This window comes from Arvicola amphibius, chromosome 8 (genome assembly GCF_903992535.2).
Source record: "Arvicola amphibius chromosome 8, mArvAmp1.2, whole genome shotgun sequence".
NCBI classification, from domain to species: domain Eukaryota; kingdom Metazoa; phylum Chordata; class Mammalia; order Rodentia; family Cricetidae; genus Arvicola; species Arvicola amphibius.
The window spans coordinates 52,150,556-52,171,998 of record NC_052054.1 but is presented as its reverse complement, the minus strand read 5'-3'; the positions used below and the strand labels follow the sequence as shown (position 1 = coordinate 52,171,998).

The following is a 21,443-nucleotide window of genomic DNA, read 5'->3' as shown; positions in this document are numbered from 1 at the left end:
TTTTCTCTGATGGAGTGCCACTGGGCTCACCAGCCACCCTCCAAGGCAGGCCTTGCGCCCAGGAGGAGTTGGCCAACAAAGAACAAGCTCCTGCGGTTTGGTTGGGGTTTTTTTGTTTTGATCTGTTTTATTTGAGTATTTTTTTGTCTTGTTGGGTTTGGAAGAATTTTTTGTTTGTTTTGTTTTTCATTTTTGTGTTTCCGTGAGTTTTTTTTTAATTCTTTGAAAGAAGGAGAATAAAAAGTTGTGTGCGTAGGGAAATGAGGATGACCTTGGGGCAGTTGGGGGAGGTGAAAAACGTAATCAAATATATTGCATGAAAAATATTGTAATGGCCCTGTGAAGTGCAAGACATGACCTGTGCTTGCTGCAGCCTTTGTGTTTATTTTTAATCATTAGAAATGTTATCTTTTCTTGTTAAAATGCCCATCTATCATGATATATTTCCCATGCGATGCATGTGTTTTGTGACGTAAGCACATGCATTTCTTACCTACTTTAAATAAAATTCAGAATCATTGGATTTTGGCAATAAATATGCTAATGTCTACACACACACACACACACACACACACACACACCCTCACTCATGCCATACAGAGTTACCTACTTTTTATTTCTTGTCATTTCTAAATTTCCAGCCCAGTTTATTTGAGTTTGATACAATATCACCCCCTGGTGGAAATTAATAGAAATAACACTGCTTGGTTTAACAAGACTCATAGCTCATCAAAATACTGCAGTCTCTGAAGGCTTGGCATAGCGCTCCTTCAAACACATGCAAAATCATGTGCAAAACTTCAACAGGAAAATGAACATGAGCTATGCTGGGAATCTTCTCATCTCTGCATTTTAAAATAACTTTTAAACATTTATTGAATGTATATGTGTGTGCATCTGTGTGTGTGTGTGTGTGTGTGTGTGTGTGTGTGTGTGTGTAAGGATAGCAATGGCCCCCATAGACTCATATATTTGAATGCTTGGTCATCAGGGAGTGGCACTATCTGGGAGGAGCTGGGAGGAGCTGGAAGGGGCTGGGAGGTGTGGCTTTGTTGGAGGAAGTGTGAGGTGGGCTTTGAAGTTTCAAGGCTCCAAGTCAGGCCCAGTGGCTCTCACTCTTCCTGCTGTCTATGGGTCCGGATGTAGAACTCTCAGCTCCTTCTCCAGCACCATGTCTGCCTGCATGCCACCATGTCCTTCCATGATGATAATGGACTAAATCTCTGAAACTGTAAACCATCTCCAGTTGCTGTTGTCATGGTGTCTCTTCACACCAACAGAACACTGTAAGGGGTGTGTGTGTGTGTGTGCGCGCACATACCTACGAAGGCCAGAAGAGGGCCTTGGACTCCCTGAAGCTGTAGTTCTAGGAGGTTGTGAGCAATCTTAACTGCTGAGCCATCTCTCCGGCCCTGTCCCCGTATTTATGACTAATCTCACACCTCCCTCAAATACCTTCAAGATAGACTTTATTATTAAGAAACAAAAGGCACCTTCCTCTAGAATTAAATGATATCCATGCCCCAGGATTGCTTATCTCAGTGAATGGGTACATTTTCTCCTAAGCCAAGAGTACTCCTGAGGGTCCACACTGCACAGGCTAGGTTAGGGAATCACGCTAAATTATTCAACTCAGCAATTCTCAAACTTATTTTACTGGAAGACACATTTCTTTCTTCCCCAATACTTTTTAACTTAACATGAAGAATACTTTGTATTTTATGTCATTTAAAATGACTGGTCCATCTCTATTAGCCAATTAGCTTTCTGGTTGCACAGACTACTCAATCTTCAGCCACGCTCATTCACTGTGCAGCCAGCCGGCTCTCCATCACTTGTGGTAATGGAACATGCAGCCTAGGTGACTGCCATGGTAGATCCCCATTGTCAGCTTTACGAGATGTGGGATTACTTAGATGATTACTAAAACATCCCTTTGGGTGGGGCTGAGGGTAGATACAAACGACCTAATCAATGACTTAATCCATTGATGAATTCAAGAACTGAATGAACTATTGGGAGAAGGGAGAAGTATAGGAAGTAGGGGCTGATTGGAAGAGGTATAAACTGGGGTGGCGGGTGTCCAGGCTGTACCTGGCCCTGATACTTCCTGTTGCCCCTCTACTCTGCTTTCTTGCAGGCATGAGTGGAACAGCTCTGTTCTAAAGGGCCCACCCTTGGCATGGTGGACCAAAACAACAAGCAAACGAACTCTTCAGGTTGTTTCTGTTGGGTGTTTGGTCCCAGAAACAACAAAACATACACAGTGACGGACACCTAGCTGCTCCCAAACTGGCGATGCTTTCGTAGGCAACTCCACCTCCCTCTTCTACCATCATTTCCAGCCAAGGGGAGGAAGCGGCGGCTGCCTGCGCTGGCAATAACCATGCTTTGTCTCCAGTTAAAGCCAGGCGGTCTGCACTGTGCGGCCTTATTTAAAGGGATCGTAACGCTTGTTTGGTTGGCTCTATGACCTAAGAGGGTCTCGCACAACTCCACGACCGACAGGGATCCAACTGTTCCCCACACATTGTCTCCTATTACGGGTTTATGAGTGAAAGATACAAAAATCCTTATCACATATATCATTCACAGGAATTAGCATTAGATCCTCCCCAAATGTTACCCCAGATAGCAAGTTTTTGTTTTGTTGTTTTGTTTTAGTTTTTCAAGACAGGGTTTCTCTGTGTAGCCTTAGCTGTCCTGAATTCACTCTGTAAACCAGGTTGGCCTCGAACTCACGAAGAGTGGCCTGCCTCTGCGTCCCGAGTGCTGGGATCGAAGGCATATGCCGCCATCACCTGGCTAAACATTTTTTAATAACACATATTTGGGCAAAATGGAGTTTTGTGCCATATGTCGTTAGTGGCAAGCTTTCTGAGTCTACTGTGTTGCATGATTTCTAATTGTGAAAACAAAGATCAGAGTCAACTTTCCAGCCAGGGAGACATTATGAGGACCCATCGTGAACCCTGAACTGTGCTGACCAACATCACCTGGGGTCATTCATTGACATCTGGTGTCAGTTACAGCTTTGACACAGGAGCTGGGGTCCTGAGGGTACGCATCCAATCCATCACCAGCCTGGTGGCTTCCAGAGCTGAGCCCCAGTGCACTGAGATGCCCCCACTCCCGTGGCCATAGTTGTGGACCACAAGGAGCCTCTGTCCCCCTCGGACTAGGATCTCCTTCTGCAGACGCACACCTGGCCGGCTGGGCCTCAGGCCCACTTTCTCTCTTAGGTTGCAGGCTCTGTGGAGGGAGGGCTCAAGAGCACAGCATCGAGAAAAAATCTCTCTGCTAAGTTCCGCATCTGGGGACAGATTCCAGTCTCCTTTCTGTCTGGTTCCTCCCAGGGTTACGTAGGATGTACCAGGGTAGATGTACGTCAGGCCACTCCCGTCTCGGATGAAATTCTTCACCCAGGGGGCCTGTGCCTGAAGCACTTGGCCCCTTACAGGGGAAACCATGGAGTCTCCCACAAGCTGTCGGCTTCCCAGGCCTGAGCAGTTGACCACGATGTCAAAGGATGGTTGCAGCTCCCACAAGTCTTCTATTCTCCTGGTGAGTAGCAGACCTCCGCTTTCCTTTAACCTGGGAAAGAGAGACGGGTGAGCCTTAACCACCTCTCACCACTTGCCAGAAACATAGGACAGGCCCACGGGAACAACAAAATCTTGGGAGCTTCCAGAGCTCCCGGCAGCACAGTCTAGTTCCATCCTGGGCCAATGAAGACTCTTTCGGTTGGTCCTAAATGAAAACCTATTATGGAAGTCTAAAACAAAGAAATCATATGCCTTGCTCTTAAAACATTTCACAGAGTTCCTATATCTAAATGCGAAATAAATGCCAAGTTGACTCAGTGTGCTTTAAACCGTCAAGCACTTCTTGTTCAGACTCTGCTGCCTCCGCACCCCGTCACGGCCTCCGCACCCCGTCACGGCCTCCGCACCCTGTCACGACCTCCGCACCCCGTCACGACCTCCGCACACCGCCACGCATTGTCCGTCCTTGCGTGTGGCTCTGTGTCAGTCAGCTCGCTCTGGTAGACGGCTGTGCTCTCTGTCTCTGCCTCTGTCTCTGCCCCTCTCCCTCTGTCTCTCTGTCTCACACACACCACAAACACACACATACACAGAGAATGTTTTCACAAAAGGAACAAAATATACAACTGATGGAATAAACGACAGCTTTTTTTTTTTTTTTTACCAAATATTTCACTAATGAGAAGGAATGGCTTAGTAAACCTAGTAATCACTGTTGAATTGTAGGGTAATGTACACAGCACAAAACCTCACTACTTGGACCATTTTTAAGTGTACAGCTCCAGAGGCATATTGTAAGTGGCAATAGGTAAGCTCACATTGTTGTACAACCACTGCCACCACCCATTCCAGCAACTCTCTTCATCTCCAATGTGGAAATTCTGTAGCCATTAAAAAAATAATAACCCCTGGTAATCTCATCATCTTAATCCCTTGTAATCCTATAATCTTATTTCTAGGTTTCTTATAGGTTACAAGGGATTTAATATAAGAGACGCTTGGCAGTTCTGTACAACAGATACAGGCTGGTGATCTAGAAGCAAAACATTGCTAAGGGGGACAACAATATTGGAAGGCACAATGCCCTTTCTCAAGGGCCAGAAAGAGAACTGGAAGGCAGCGTAGATAGCTGACAGGGTAAAGTTTAATAAACATACAGATATGTGCATACACTCTCACACATACATGCACACACATGAACACACATGTACACATGCATGAACACGCATGGACACACATGTACACATACAAACACACATGTACATACACACTCTCAAACACATGTACACACACACACACACACACACACACACACACTAACACACATTGGCTCCATCTCAGAACTCTGACAAAGAGAGTGGTAGCCCAGAGACTTCCATCTCCCTGTCTGCTGTCCCTTAAGCACACCCCAGAGAGAAAATGGGGAAGTCAAGACTGACAACAGAAACAAGTGTGGGTGCCTTGCCCTCCCTACCTCTGAGAGAGCAGAGGCGTACAAGATGGTTCTCAGCACACCTCCCTTCCGTGCCAGATGAACAAAGGTTTCATGTGAAGGAAAACCCAGGAAAAGTCAGAAACTTCTGGACATAGCATAAAGATGAGCCTCGAAGGCGGCATTTTAACACAACAAGAAAAGACTGACATTCTACTCTCTGTCTGGAAAGTTCCTCTGAAACTTGCACTATGATTTGGAAGGAACCAGCTTTGGGCACTGGTCCCCAGTTCTAGAAAAATTCACAAGTAGAGGAGAGTAAACAGGATGGCTGCTCCTGGCATCACAGGCCCCAATAGCAGCTCAGTCAGCTTTGGGGAGCAGAGTTGCATCTTCTCCACAGCTCAGCAGAAGGTGGTTGCTGGTCCGAGCTCAGTCCCTTACTCAATACAGCCTCTCCCACTGGAGGGACCACTCCCACATCACCACTGAGCGATTTGAAGGACAGCTGGAAACCTCTGGATTGGATTCATGTATTATATATTAAATATTTACAGAAGGCCCAGCTGTGCTAAGCCCCCAGTAACTTCAACCTGGAGTGTACTTTCCATTCAGTCCAAGAGGTTGTTTCAAGCAGTAATTTTCACCCTATGTATCTTTGCTCGTTATTCAGAAAACCAAGGGAAAGATATGGCATTTACCTGCGGCAAGAAAGCCAAGGATTCTGGCAACATCTACACAGGGCCACAAATAACCAATAAAAACCTCACATTGGTGCACCGGACTGAGCTCCCAAGGCCCAAATGAGGAGCAGAAGGAGGGAGAACATGAGCAAGGAAGTCTGGACTGGGAGGGGTGCTCCCATCCACTGAGATGGTGGGGCTGATCTATTTGGAGCTCACCAAGGCCAGCTGGACTGGGACTGAAAAAGCATGGGATAAAACCGGACTCCCTGAACATGGCGGACAATGAGGACTGCTGAGAAGCCAAGGACAATGACACTTGATTTGGATCCTACTACGCATACTGGCTTTGGGGGGAACTAGCCTGTTTGGATGCTCACCTTCCTGGACCTGGATGGAGGGGGGAGGAACTTGGACTTCCCACAGGGCAGGGAACTCTTACTGCTCTTTGGACAGGGAGGGGGAGTAGAGGGGGGAGAGGGGTAAATGGGAGGCGGGGAGGAGGCAGAAATTTTTAATAAAAATTAAAAAAAAGAAAATATTATCCAGGGTGATCCAGGCTTTTAGCCTCAGACACAGCTGCATCATTTTCTCCTCTTGTCTGAGACTTCCAGTTTCTTAGTCTGAGCTTCTGCATACTCTGCATTTAAGCCTGCAAATACCCCACCCCTATAGGATATCAAACTCTCCATTAATATAGAACATTCTAATAAAATCTTTTTTATAATGATAAAAAAAAAAAACCTCTGGTGTGGCAGAGTGACGAAAAGGAGGGAGGACGGGAGTTTCCACTCTCTCCATGGAACAATTTGGAAACTGAGATTATGTGCGTTGGATGCACACTAACGGACAGTGTTTTTCAAAGGTGAAGTAGTTCTCTCAAGCTGAATGCTGCAAAAAAAGGAAAGAAAAGAAAAAGAAGAAAGAGAGAGAGAAAGAAAGAAAAAAAGAAAGAGAAAAAGAAAGAAAAAAAGAAAGAAAGAAAGAGAAAAGAAAGAATGAGAAAGAGAAAAATTGGTGTTTTGCGGTGGCACTAACCAGCACTCTGTACTGCGCTTGTGGTGTTTAAGAAATAAACACCAGCACCACTGAAAGATGGGGTGGAAAGAATATAAGAGCCAGAAGAGGGGAGGAGTGCTGGGAAAAAATGTCTAATGGACATTCTACAGCTGTTGCAATCATGAACTGCCAGCAGCTGTTGGGAGCTGCACGATCCTGGACCCATCAACATTTCATCACAGATGGGGAGGGTCCTGGAGACCCCACCCTTCCCTTGGTAGATGCTGGAGGAGGAGGAACCTCCCCTCCCATTTTCTAGTAAGTAGACAACCCCCCACCCAGGTTCTGCAAGTAACTGCTAAACTCAAGGGGTCAGAAGAAAGAAAAATGGAAAACACACAAAAGCAGAACAGGAGCTGTCTGGAAGAAGGAAGTGTTGTTTGGGGTTTGTTCATTTTTGTTTTTTGTCAGCTTGGCACAAGCTAGAGTTATCTGCAAAGAGCGAACCTCAACTGAGAAAACACCCTCATCAGTGTGCAGTAGGCAAACTGCGGGGCGTTTTCTTGAGTGGCAATTGACATGGGTGGGCCCAGTCCGCAGTGGTTGGGGCCAACCCTGAGCATGTGGTCCTGGGTTCTATGAGAAAGCAGGCTGAGCAAGTCCTGGGGAGCAAGCCAGTAGGCAGCATCTCCCATGGCCTCTGCATCAGCTCCGGTCTCCAGGGTCCTGCTTCCAGGTCCCTGCGCTGCTTGAGTTCCTGTTCTGACTTTCCTTCATGGTAGACAGTGGTTGGAACACGTAAGCCTCCCTGCCCGAGCTGCTGTGGGTATGTTGTTTTATCTCAGCACTGGGAAGCAAACAGGACAAGGGGTTTCAACAGAGGAGGTAACGGGGCTGAAAACAACTAAAATGCATTATGTACCCACATGAAATTGTCCAAGAAAAGAAAGCAGGCACCAAAAAAAGATTTTTGGGAAGTGGGGCATCCACCCCCCACTTTCCCTATAACCTTAGTAAGCTGGCCAGCTTCTCTCAGCTTCCAGCCTTCCCTTCCTCCGTGTCGGTGTGAGACTGCCCTCAGCAGCTCGCTGTGGAAATGAGAGGGGACAAGGTCTGGACCAGGGCTGACAAACACGTGACACACCACAGTTGCAGGCGCTCGATCGGAGCTTTGCCAGAAAACTAAGAAGAGTGAAGGGTTTGCCACACTCCTATAGAACACAAGCCCAGCCATGTAACCCGTGGGTAGGCCTGCTCACATCTGCGTGTCACTTATATTTAACTATGACCATGGAGACTCCTTAAAGGTTTTAACTAGCCCTTCTTTTGAACACTGTCTTGGGTTTGTTTTTCTTTTAATAGACTGCAGCTTCCACGTGCTAGCCTTTGAACATTATGTCCTGTCCTCGGCCATTCTAATCAGAACTCAGGGTTATTTTTTTTTCTAATTCAGGGAACTTACCAGTCTCAGGATTCCTGCAAATTCTTCAATTCACTGAACTTGTTTCCTTAACTAGGGAATACGTTGTCATGTCTGTGTGAGAATGCAATAAATGCAAATATTCTTCTTTTCTATTTCAACAGCCCTTGCTGGGAGCTGGGATGAAAGCCCAACATGTCACTTGAGATGGGGTAGGTGATGGATGTACGGCTGGGCCTTTGGAAGGCTCGGCCAGACTCGCTGTACTGGATCCCTCTTGAACCTCTTTTCCAGGAAGAGACCTGCTGCACATATCCAGACAGGTCAGCCAGTCCTGTTTCAGTGTGAGCGTGTGGTGTTGCTCACCCATCATTACATATCTCCAGCAAATACAGTAAGAGCCTGGCACCAGTGTAGAGGAGGAAACTGTATCCAGAGTCAGATATTAACTTAAATGACCAGGTGCCTAGAAGTTGCTTTTACAACCATATGAAGCTGCTACTACAGCAGTTGTGGAGACCAACTAGGAACAGAAAAGACTCAATCGTTTTCCTCTGGAGAGTCTGGCAACGGAGCGAGACCCCAATCTGCAAAAAGAGCACACCACGTCCCCATAATCCATGAGGAAAGGGAGCTCTATTAACTAAGAGTGCTTAGCAGGAAGGAAGGGCTCTGTGGGAGATACAGTGAGCACTGGCAATAGGGAGCAGGGCCCCTTTGGTGGGGGAACAGGACAGGAGGGAGGGCACAGCCCCATGAAGAGGCGAGCTAACTCCACAGAACTACCAACCATGCCCTGGGCCCCGCTCACCTGGGATCAACTCACTGAAACACTTAATGACTAGAAAATGAAGAAGGATAGACATTTTAAATCACTTAAAATCCAGGTGGGCTCTAAGCTGCCAATCATTCCTTCGACACAGGCTATACCTTATTTTGCTAATGTTATCTACATAACCCTCTGCCTTGCCGTGCTATAAGGTGAAAACTCGTACTATAGCTGTAAGTCTACCCTGGAGAGAAGGTAGAAAGACTTGGTGCCAACACCTCTGCAGACTATATGCCCTGGAAACTCTGTGTCTTGGTAGAGGATGGAGGCCGGCACTGTCCACATGCCCAGCTGGCATCTTAGGCATCTGAGCATCATCCTTCGGAGGGTGCGGGCACCAATTCCCAAAGCATGGAGGAGGCCGGAGGCAGGGTACGGCTGCCTGGAGTTGGGGTTCAGAGCTGAGGGTGCCCACCCTGGCAGGAGTGAAGATAATCTAGAGACATTTGTGCCTCTCATTTTAGCTATGAAACTAATGAAAAATGCACACCAAGAAATTGAGATTTCCCCAGGAATCTCATGCTGGGAGAAGAAGGCTGAGACACTCGTGTCTGATGGTGGAGGGGGTGTCTCCTGGAAAGAGGTTTTACAGAGCCCTGACTGGTTAGTCTGCCTTGCAGGAAAGACTGGAGCTGGACACAACGGAGAAAAGCAGACCTCACCCTGACCAGAGCGCTTCAGCTATATGTACCTCTGGCCTTCTATTTAAACTCAAGCCTAATTTTAGCACCCTGAAGGGCAATCTGGCTCTGGAGAGTGGACTAGGCCCCTCTGATCTTCTTCACAATGTGGCTAGACTGAACATGGCTGCTTTTTTCTGCTTTCCACTGTCACTAGTGTGTTTAATTGGCTTAACGACGATGGGGCCAATCCTGGTTCAGTAGGGCCACCAGTGGCTCTGATCCTAACAGCTCCAGCACTGATGGAGGACATCTCTCTGAGTAAGTCGTCAGCTCTCCTCTCACTCTAGAATGAATAGGGGTGATTCTGGCGGGGAGTGGCTCTCCAAAGTCAACCAGAAGGAGTTTTTAGTCCCCATGGGAAAACAGGTTGGAGTGGAGAAGAAAAACACACTGAGGGGCTTGGAAGGAATATTGAAGATGAAGAGTATCGGACATGAAGAGAGGTAGAAACAGTCAGGACTGGGATCAAGGACAGGAAGTTCATTAGAGAGTTAAATTGGGATTATTATATGTACATTGCTAACCAGCCTTCCAGCTGAATCCCTGCTCTCAAACCAAAGAATCGCACCTTATTACCAGAGTTTTAAAAAAAAAATCAACCATGTGCAGCCAATTTGTTCAAAAACAAGAAGAAAAATAAGCCTAGTTTAAATTTCAGTTGGCAAGTCATATGCATACAGATTTACAGGGGAAACCCAGTTTCTTCATAGCAACGCTTCCTGTCGCTATGCCCCACTTAAGTTCCCCTAGTTAGAGCTTTAAAATGGATTTTAGGTTTATACAGCAGCCAAATACATACAGTCTAATTCTGCCCTCAAAGCGTTTCTTGTCTGCTAACTCTGGCCCTCGCTAACTCCCTCACAATGAACTGCCTGCTGTGGCACAGCTCTCTGAGTGTCCACCCCAGCCTGACACTACTCCATGAATACAAACGAATCTCCAGGCCACACCAGGCATCAGGTGTAAAGCAGCCTCTGGTTCCTTGGAGGAGAGTATATGGATATGGTCCAGGGCTTCTATAGGCATTGGTCTGGAAGGGGAGTTGCCATGCTCCCTTAGACCATAGAGGAGGTGTTGAGGAAGAAAGTCCAGCCAGGAAGATGCCTTAGAGCCACCAAGGCCATTACATCTGACACACCCTTCACCTGTTCCCTATAAGCCTTACCGCCACCATCAGGAAACACAGGCAGCATTCCCTTAACACCTTTGACATTCTGTCCTTACCCACCCATGAAAACCAACAGAGAACACATTCAACCCTGTGCTGGAGCCCACAGATTCACACTCTCCTGACCAGGCACTGGGCAACAGATGTGGGACAGGAAGGCAACTCCTAGGATGGTGATTCTCAACCTTCCTAATGCTGCAATCCTTTAATACAGTTCCTCATGTTGTGGTCACCTCCAACCATAGAATTATTTCATTGCTACATCATAACTGTAATTTTGCTACTGTTATGAATTGTAATGTAAATATCTGATATGCAGGATATCTGATATGTGACCCACCCCACCCCAAGGGGATTGTGACCCACAGGTTAAGAACCACTACCCTAAGGGCTACTTCAGAGGGAGGCTATGTTCTAGTAGACCCACTGTGCACTGGACAGGAGGAGCAAGCTGGACAGACATAAAACTGGGAGAGCCTGTCCCTTAGGTGGTGTGCAATGCCGGTGTGTACTTTTATATAACTTCCTAGGAAATCACAAGAGTCAGGCCGGTGGGAAAACACAAAAAAATACACACAAAACTGGGGGATGCAAGGCCTGCCCAGAAAAAACAACAGCAGTGCCAATCAGTATGGACAGGAAGGTCAGCACTGTGTTCTGTGTGGGCCACCTCGGTGCCGTAGGATAAGGCCTGGTGTCCTGGAAAGAAACCAGCTAAATTCTAGACCTCCAGCACTGAAAGGGACCACCAGGCTTCCTAGATGTCATCAAATGCGGGGTGGCTCTGGCTTCTTCAGGGTAATTTATTTAGGTAGGCTGCCTGGCAGGAGATGTATTGCCTCTGTGATTTATTTCCTGGGACAGCAAGCAAAAAAGCAGCCAAGCGGGTGACTTTACTGTCCCAAGATATAAAATATTACCTGCATGGGTGATTAAACCTCTGAGGGCTTTTTGTGTGCCAGGTTGTTCTGGACACCATGGGCAATGTTTGAGAAGGAGATGAGATTTTCTGTTCTTGGAATACATTAACAGTCTAAGTTATAATAAAATAATATCTTTTTTCTGGGTTGATGTACCATCCTAGCAGGTGCTGAGGCATGCTGGGAGGAATGTTCCCTTTGGAATGAGGACACAGAAGGCTGAGCACTCGCACTGTGGGGAAGAGGCGTAGGAGGCAACAGAACAGGCCCAAGTGTAAGGAACAGCAGGGACTGTGTGGCTACCCATCTGGGTCTGCCCAGCCCACAGAGTGAGCCCTAAATGTCCCATTCCCTCACAGTGACATTACCCCATTTTTGCACCAGCCTAAAGGGTTCCTTTTGGGCTGCAACAAGGCCCTGCCCCTGTTCCACAAAGTCTTTCATAGAAGAAAAGGGGTCAGGTAGCCTTCGTCATCCACCATATTAGCCATCTGGCCAGATGCCAGCTCATTAAGTAGATTAAAAAGCAAAACAGAAAGAAAAGTTAATTTCAAAATCCCTCTGGTGATAAACATTTCAGATAAGGGTTATTGACCCAGTTCCCAGATTTGGGGATTGAGGGAGCTTATGTTTCCCAAGCCCCCAACCTCATACAATGGATGAGCAAACCATCAAGAAATGCATTGATGCCTTTCAAGTCAAAACACTCTCGCTGTGTACCCTAAAAAGCTAGGAAGAGGAAGTGCTAAAAACCAAGCCAAAATGAAAGGTTTAAGAACTGAATTTTAAGGAAGCAATTACATACTTTAGATAAGCCCTCAATTTCAATATGCTTATTCATAACCAAATTAATAATGATCATAGTAATAATAATAACAAAATAATAATAATGAAGCTATTTTACTAAAAAAGAGAAAAAAACTAAAAAAAATGTTATGATAAACATAAGGTTTTCTCTTCCAAAGAAGTAAAGTTGTAAATGTATTGTTTCAAAGCCTCCCTTTTCTGAACAAAGAAACTAAGATTTCTCAGAAACTGGCTTTTCTCCAAGGGAGTGGGGACAAATGAGGCACAAAGTTACCATGAGTCCTTGCCACATGGACACTCTCCAGAGGCTTCCACAGAGTCCTGGCCATTTGTGAGCAGCAAGACAGTCCAAGAGAGCCCTTAGGAGCCCCAGAGAGCCTGCTGTGTGTTTTATGAACATCTGTGCAATAATTTATCACCATGTCAAACAGGAAAACAGGGACATTTCAACCAACCTTTTCTCAAGCCATGGGAGGTAGGCAGCGGTCTCACACTTCAGGGTTGTAAAAGCCTGACCAAATTCATATTGAGGGAATCGCTTCAGCTCTGCCTTGGTCATCTTTCGAAATCCCAGAACGACATCAGCCCAGAAAGGCACCTCTTCAGTGGGGACACTCCGAAATACCTGCCACCTGAGGTGCGGGAAGGAAGAGGGGCTCCTTAAATTTTTTGAAACCTTGTATTTTCCAAAAAGTGCATATAAAGTTCCCTCATGCATTTTAAAACTTCACTTCCTGTAAACACAAAGGAAAAGATCAACTCTTCCATCCCCTTGGGTTCAGGCACCTACACGGCTGAGTTCAGACCCTCTCAGCTGATGGAGGCAGGCAGGCATTTGTAAAGTGCTCTCAGGCTGGGGCTTTACTGGGTGGTGGAGCTCCCAGCAGGCATGCACCAGGCCAGATTTTCAATCCCCAGCATGGCAAAACCAAATAGCATGCCTTGTAAAATCTTCAAGTTAATTTATTTTTCTCTGAAATGTTTTTGCCATGATTTTCTTTTTTACATGTTGACTATTTATTTTAGAGGAGAGTTTTTTTTTGCACAATACTTCATGTATAAAAGAAAGGGAAAATATAAGAAATTCAAAGGTTAGCTGATGTGAAATTCCCCTCTGTATTCTGTGAATATGTTTTATTGCCATTGGTTAATTAAAAAGCTGCTTTCAGCCAATGGCTTAAAAGAGTAAAGCAAGGTGGGAAATCTGAGAAGAGATTTAGAGAGAGAGTAGGGAGAGTCGGGAGAGTGAAGCCATGTAACCACCGAAGTAGAAAGACACCCGCGGAGTCTGTCAGAGCCTTGCTGGTAGGTCACAATCTCATGGTGATACACAGATTAATAGAGATGGGTTAATTTAAGATATAAGAGCTAGCTAGAAATATGCATAACCTAATAGGCCAAGCAGTGTTGTAATTAATACAGTTTCTGTGTGATTATTTCAGGTCTGGGCAGCCAAGAAATGAAACAGCAGCTCTGCCTACAGTTAGCCTTGTTTTTGAACATGACATCTTAATTGGTTGGATTTTGTTTGTTTGTTTGATTGATTGATTGATTAACTGATTTTGAGACAGAGTCTCACTATGTAACCTTGGCTGTCCTGGAATTCACTATATAATCCAGGCTGGCCTTCAACTCATAGTGATCCTTCTGCCTCAGCCTCCTGAGTGCTGGGATTAAAGGTGTGCATCACCACACCTGGATAATTGGAAGGAAGCAGGTGTGTAACTTCTATGAAGTCAGTAGTCACAAGAAGAACCTACTGGGGTGGGGAGACCACAGTACAGTGGGGGTTGATCAGTCTACAGTGGTATTGGTGGTCAACAAGAAGCCTGTAACACTGAATGAATCTCATCAAAGTATATAGCATGACATTTTCAAAGAATTAATAAAACAATTTTAAAACTTAGATATTAAAAGGAGAAGAAGCCGGTAACAGACTGTCAATAGCAGCTACACATTTGGACTTTTCAAGTACTGGGCCATTTCCATCAGCAGTTGGCAATCACCTTTACTCTAAAACATCAAGATATAAATCTGAAAGTTAAACATGTGGTTGTGAACATACCAGAGTCTGTGTCTCTAAGTAGAACAGTTCAACCAAAGCAAACCCCGAGAAGGTAGACGTGCCACTTGGGCATGACGAGTCTTCTTCCTAATCATTATGCATACCCTGCCTGGGCTGCGTGCCCACCACCACAACTTTGCCACCTTCCCTTCCCTCTCGCAGTATCCAATTCTAAAACGTTAACCATCCAGCCCCGATATAATAAGAATCTTCCTTAATCCCTATTTCCCCACACCAATAACTTTTCTTTTTCAGTTTATGAGACAAGATTTCTCTTTGTAGCCCAGGCTGTCCTGGAAATCTGTAGACCAGGCTGGCATAGAACTCACAGAGATCCACCTGCCTCTACATCCCAAGTGCTTAAAAGCATTCACCTGACTTAATTCCTAAGTCCCATCTAAATCCACTACTCTATCTCCATACTATCCTGTCTCATCTCTCTTCCCCCAATTTAGTCTCTGTGCTACAGATAAAATGCCTTTGCCATGCAGATAGGAACAGTTATCTCGCTGTACAAAATACCCCCTGTGGCTTTTCAATCCTGTGGATTTATTTGAGTCCTTCATCATCCCACATCCCTGGGGCCTGTCTCCTCTGAACCCACCCTCTCTCTGTCCCTTTACCTGTGTTGACTTACACTCATCTTGAGGGTTTCCTATACAGCTCCTGAGGATTTCCTGGAGCAAGTTCCTTCTCCTGACATATGTGTCCATAGCTGTCTGCACTCCAGCCTCTGGTAGTGGGTACCCCATTAGTAACTTTTGAGATTTACAACATTCCCCACAGGTCACTTGAGAACAGGACTGTGTCTATCTTTTATAAAATTCACTTAACACATATTTATTAAGCAATTACTATATGTAAAAGTCTTCACTGTCATATCCCTAAGACCTAGATGACCAGGTACAGAGAATGCTACCAAAAGTCTTTTTGAAGGAATGAACTGAAAATTAAAGTTATATCAAAGGTACACAAGACATTTATAAAACCTTAATTTTGAAGTGGAAGACTATTGGGACATTTCTGTTTCTAAATGTTGATGAATTCCCCTTGGTTTTGGAACATGTTCAGCATGACCATAACACAGTGAACACTATGCTTCAATATGGCTCAGCAACTAACCTTGGAGAAATACAACTGCCATTTTAAAAAAAAACAAACTTCACAGCTTGATGATTAAGCAAAACATGTTACTTTAGGTAGGGACTTTGAAAAAGTAAGGATATCACCATCCATCCTCATGATTATATGGTGAGGGAAGGTATCTTACTTAGGGTTTCTATTGCTGTGAAGAGACACCATGATCATGGCAACTCTTATGAAGAAAAGCATTTAATTGGGGCTGGCTTACAGTTCAGAGGTTTAGTCCATTGTCGTCATGGTGGAAAGCATGGCAGCGTGCAGGCAGGCACGGTACTGGAGAAGGAGCTGAGAGTTCTATATTCAGATCCTCAGGCAGCAGATCACACTAGACCTGGCTTGAACTTCTGAGACCTCAAAGCCCCACCCACAGTGACACGCTTCCTCCCACAAGGCCACACCTACTCCAATAAGGCCACACCTCCTAATAGTGCCATTCCCTATGAGCCTCTGGGGGCTATTTTTATTCAAACCAACACAGAAGGCAAAAAGAAAAAGAGCAGAAATCATTCTGATAGAAGTATGCACTTAGAAAAGGTGTCATGGAGCCTAGAACTTTTCTTACCTGTCTTATGGAAAATGTTCTTATTTATTATATGTATATGCATGTATGCCTGCATGCCTTTGTGTATACTACATGCAGGCAAGAGTCCACAGAGGCCAGAGGGGCACCAGATCTCCTGAAACCAGAGTTCCAGCAAGTGGGTTCTGGCAGCTGAACCCAGGTCCTCTGTAAGAACAGAAAATGTGCTAACAACTGAGCCATCTCTTCAGCTCCAAGACAGGTACCTTTAAAATAGTCTTGATGGCAGAAAGACAAAATAACAGCTGGAAACATCATCAAAGATAAGCATATACCTACTCTCCAGAAGGCTGTGTCAACACATGGGATAGCGCAGGGGCCAAACATCTTTTATCACTTGATGACATAGAGACCTACATTAAAGATGCTAAAATATTCAGTTATCTCTATTTAAGAGGATGTAGAGTGAAATTATCATGTTTTTAAGTGCTATTTATATTCTCAAACCTCTCTTAAGGATGCATTTCCTCTCTATCAAATATTAACAATCAAACAGAAAGATATTGAACATTGCAGGAGCTCTATTTTCCAAATGGCACTTGGAGAGATGACTTTAGGACTGGTAATATGGCTCGGCTGCAGAGCATTTGCCTGGCATGCACAAGGCCCTGGGTTCAATCCCAACACTAGCCCTCCAACTACAAAACTTACTTTTGAGGGACATTTTATTTTCTAATGATTCTCAAGTAAATCAGACAGCCCTCTGCCTAATGTCTCCTGGCCCCTTCCATGTCACACGGCTTCGCTTTCCATCAGCTGCTCCATCCTCCACACACCCAAACTCAGGTTTATTCACTATTTGAGATCTTTGCTTGTTTTTCTCCATATTTCAAGCCATTTCACATTCCTTGAAGAAACTCAAGAAAATATTTGTGATAAGAAACTGCAATCGTTATTTATTGTTTCAAAAAGCCAACTAATTCTGTTAAGTAGGGTTTCTCAAGTTTTCTGAAGCCGTTTCTAAGTCCTCCCTCTTACAAATATGTCCTGCTGATCTCTGCTATCTGTCTGTGTTGTTCTAATTCTACGACTCCAGATTCCTTTTCTTACCCAGACACCAGGTGAACGCCCGCATCCGCGGCTTCTGCAGACTTGGCAATTGTGGACAGGTGCTGGAAGGTCTCTGCAAACCACTGCTTCTGCGTGGGCACAGGCGAGTCTGCGGAGTCACGGGGAAAAGCAAAGGGTGGCAGAGAGGAAATGATCGTGATACTAACGTACTCAGGGAGGAGCAGTCAGACAGGATACACAGAGTTTTCAACGCTAATGTCTATCTGTCTATCTGGCCCACTCTTGTCGTGATTTATTGATGGAGGGAAATAGACTAGGCATGGCAGCCTGACACAGGAGCCAGAAGCATACAAGGAATGTTCCCAAGATGCCAGTCAGAGCAGGAATGAGTGTATGACTAGGAAATCCCACCAAGGACATTGTTGGGACAATAGGAAGAACTGAGAGACTCCTTACAAGTGGGCTAGAAACATGGAGGGTGACCAGCAGGGCCCCCAAGTCAATAAAGACATATTAGTAGCAAGACTTTTAAATAAACCACTGGTTATAAAACCAATGGCTATCCCTTTAATATTGAATAAATAAATATTTCATTGTCATCAATGAAAATGTGTCTATATGAGTGCAACACTCTCTTCCAAAATTGCAGACAGGCTGCTTGTTTAGAGATAAAGAAGAAGTAACAATTGCACTGCAGAATTCTGTTAGACCTCATGGACTGCCCTACAACGACCTATGTCAGTGGGAAGAACTAATTTAATACGCATTCCCATGTTCCTGCCCCTGAACCCTAAAAACAGAATAGTGGCTAAGAACCATATGCTACAGAATTCATCCCCAAATAACAGACAATTCCAGTTCAACTGTGGATTGAGCAAGCATGGTGACCTAATGCATATTCAAGTGCCAGTCAAATAAAACTATAGCAGCCAGAGTGGCAGGAATAATTGCAAATGCAGGTGGGTGATGGCTCTATGCAGGGCACTGCTTGGAACTCTGTGAATATTAGCTCATCTGATCCTAACAAGAGCCTACCGGATTGGCACGGAGCAGTATTTATTACCAGTGCTGCTGCGAATCACGTCTCATGCAGAAATCTGGGGAACAGAGCAAAGCCTTCCACTAGCAACGGCAGAAAGATGAAGGAGCTGGTTTAGGACACCAAGGCACTCAGCCACAGAGAGAGCAGAGGAATCTGTGATTTGGGTGTCAAGATGCCCTGGGTACACCAGGCAGCCTTTAGGCTCACTCACTAGGGCCTGGTATAAGCAAGGGAATTCTGAGCGAGAATCACAAGAAAGGCACCTAGTGTAAAATTAGCATCTTGCAAATAGATCCCTCTCTCACCTGGATACGTGTGAGGAATAAGTATTCCAGCTGCTACATTGCTGGTGGTATCGGGAGAGAACTTGTCTGAGATGACAGTAATGGAACATCCGGGGACCACCTGGGATATGCACACGGCAGTTGACAGCCCTATCACACCAGCGCCGATGACTGCGATGCGCACGGGGTCCATAGCCTGAGAGGAGAGAATTGCAAACTGTCCACCTTGCTTAGGGATTCACTCTGCCCAAATAAAGTCCAGGCTACAATTCTTTCCTTATATCAGGCAGCCCTCTTGGAGTAAGACTTCCTTCCGGTGCTCCCGTGGATGAAGGCCAGCAAATATTTAAACTCTCACTCCGTGAAATAACAGTGTGAGCCACGAGGTCTCTACAGGCATTAGTGACCAAGACAAAACCAGCCTAGCTCTGCCGCCACGCTCACCACCGCACGGCTGCGTTTGGAAGCAGCTTTCTAGTCACTGTGCGCTTGCGTGAACTTTGCCGCCACGGGCACATCCTAGGGAGTGCTGGTGAGGTAATCAAGGCCTGGGAAGGTGCTGAGCTGTGACCTCTGCTCCTAGGACCCACTGGGGAGCAGACACAGAGGCACCAGTGGGAGCATTTGTGCACATCTGTTTGGAAGAACAGCATCACGAAGAGCTCGATTGACCGAAACCATCACCGTTTTCCCTTCTTCACAGCTCTGGAAATCAACCCCCTCTTCCCCGCCTCCTCACCCCCCATCACTGTCTCTTCCTGCTCTCGGAACTCTGGGTCTGAACTGCCCCACCTGGACAGCGTATTTTCAAACTAAGGGAAGCTGTGCCGCTGTGCCCCTGACTGGACTGTGCCCTGGATGGTTCTATAACATGAAGGAATGGCCCGTGGTCTTCCGGCGCCCATGCCCTCATGAAGATGAGACCAAATGCATTCTTATTAGCTCCAGAAGTGGTAAATGAGAGGCCATGGAGGCTCTCTCCCAAATAGGCCTCTTGTGGGAGGGCATGGGGAAAACATCGGTTCCAGGTGCCTGTGGTGGGGGCCCAAAATCTGACATCTGTGTGGGAGGTGAAGAGGTGAAGAGGGCAGCAAAGGTTTCAGTACCCTCCCCTGGCAGCCCCTACCTGCCTTCACTTCTTTCTCTTGCTATATCTGCTCCCTGACCAGCTCCCTCCGTCAGGCTCAATTCCAAATTAAGGAGAGAGAGAGAGAGGGAGGAAGAGAGAGAGAGGGAGGGAGGGAGGGAGGGAGGGAGGGAGGGAGGGAGGGACGGAGGGAAACAATTATTCCAGTTAGTCACTGCCCCTTTGGGGGGCAAAGTATTAATACCTAACCAGCTGTTTGGGCTGTCAGCATAAAAATCTGCCCTTGGCACAATCCCTTCTTGCAAAGAGCAGTGGCCAGGGCATTAGGTCAGGTGGAAACAACCATGGCAGAGGCCGTGAGTTCTGACTCGGGGGCAGGGGGGTTCTCTGCTTCCTCCCTTACTCCACAGGACTCCCACTGTGAGCCTCTGAAACCTTCCAGGGAGCTTTAGTGTGTGCTGTTTCTACTACTGAGCTGGATCTGTGTTTCTGGGCAAGCGAACTGAGACACTAGACCACCAGAGCTGAGGGGAAAACGAGAAGTGTTCCAGGCACAGGACAGTCTGGCGGAGAAGGCTGGAGACCCGAGGAGGGAAGTCCTGGAGCCCGGGGGTGTAATAGAAGACAGACAGCCAAGTCCTCACTAGCCCCGCTATTCCACAGTGGCTCTGCCTGCCCAGCAGCTTAATCCACAGCTTTAGTAAGGGCACAAGGGCAAAAGCCATCTGTGACTAAGAATAAACCAGCTCCCAGGTAGGGAAAGTAGAGCCAGAAAGAGAGGAAGGATCGTGGCATGGTGGGACTTGTCGCTTTCTGGCTCCAATCCCACCAAGCCATACCCCCCCAAACTCCCAGAGTGCAGACAAAACGACCCCTGAGCCAAAAGTGGGGATTCGAATACCTCTGAGAAGGCTGCCTTGTATCTCCCGGAGGCCCTGGCACCAACACTCGTTTTCCAGTGACCAGTCAGCCTGGTTTCCTAAGAGACAGAGAAAACAAGACTCCTTCCCATTGGGGAAATGATTAAGCACTTTCTCCCTATGCTCACTCTCCATTGGCCCATTCCACTGCAGCTGCCTCTGGCCAGGAGAGAGGAACATGCAAGCTCCATGGAGCCACATCCCTGCCAAGCCTGCTAAGGAAGGTTCGTCCCCCATGGCCTGTCTCTGTCTGCCTTCCAAGCACTTCAGCTTGCCACTGCTGGAGCTTCTCCAGCTGATCTGTTTGTATGCTAAACAACAGTGGCCTGTCTGCCTTCCAAAATGTTCCAGCTAGAACCAAACCCCTGTTTCCCCATTGCGCTGTCCGGAGTTGTCTGCCATCTGCCGCTAGGTACCTGGCTCTGGTGGGCAGCTGCAGACGGTGGGACCATCAGGGTGCAAGGCGGGGAAATGCTGCTGATAGTTGCAATGCCAGCCTGACGGCAGATGAAACACTTAGAAAAGAAGTTAGGGGGAACCAAATATTTATAGAAGGGAGGCAGTACCTGCTGAGTGTCAACGGTGCAATGCAGTGATCATCACTTCAAAGTCGTTTGTTTCTAGAGAGGCAGTCTGATGTATCACGGTTTTGATGATATATTCTAAAGATTTATGTCATATTTAAATTGCTGTGGTCTGTGGGGTATGTGTACACCAGCGCAGGGCACTGAGGGCAGAAGAGGGCATCAGATTCCCTGGGGCTGGTTGTGAGCCTACGTAGGTGCTGGCAACAGAGCTCTTGTCCATGGGAAGAGCAGCCAGTGT

The 21,443-nt window shown here is 46.4% G+C and overlaps 1 protein-coding gene across 3 annotated transcripts; it reads right to left on the bottom strand.

The window, feature by feature from the left end:
* Positions 1–1,452: 1,452 nt before the first annotated feature.
* On the bottom strand, positions 1,453–20,714 carry Ddo (D-aspartate oxidase). 3 transcript variants are annotated; one of them, XM_038339422.1, is made up of 6 exons: positions 20,600–20,690; positions 19,738–19,794; positions 18,633–18,807; positions 17,325–17,433; positions 12,942–13,118; positions 1,453–3,594 (listed from the first exon to the last, which is right to left on the bottom strand). In XM_038339422.1, the coding sequence occupies exons 3-6, from the start codon at positions 18,802–18,804 to the stop codon at positions 3,027–3,029; spliced, it is 1,026 nt and encodes a 341-aa protein (XP_038195350.1). In that variant the 5' UTR covers positions 18,805–18,807; positions 19,738–19,794; positions 20,600–20,690; the 3' UTR covers positions 1,453–3,026. The 3 variants fall into 3 exon arrangements, with proteins under 3 accessions (XP_038195350.1, XP_038195349.1, XP_038195351.1); XM_038339421.1 differs by lacking the exon at positions 19,738–19,794 and having other exon boundaries at positions 20,600–20,714; XM_038339423.1 differs by lacking the exon at positions 20,600–20,690 and having other exon boundaries at positions 19,742–19,794.
* Positions 20,715–21,443: the final 729 nt, after the last annotated feature.

Bases quoted from the DNA above. Each gene is read 5' to 3' on its own strand.
- Ddo (XM_038339421.1), bottom strand. From the start codon at position 18,804: ATGGACCCCGTGCGCATCGCAGTCATCGGCGCTGGTGTGATAGGGCTG. The intron at 13,119-17,324 runs GTAAGAAAAGGA...CCCGCACCTCAG, and splicing joins GGCGTTCACCTGGTGTCTGG to GTGGCAGGTATTTCGGAGTG. The intron at 3,595-12,941 runs GTTGGTTGAAAT...TCTCTTTCCCAG, and splicing joins CTCCCATGGCTTGAGAAAAG to GTTAAAGGAAAGCGGAGGTC.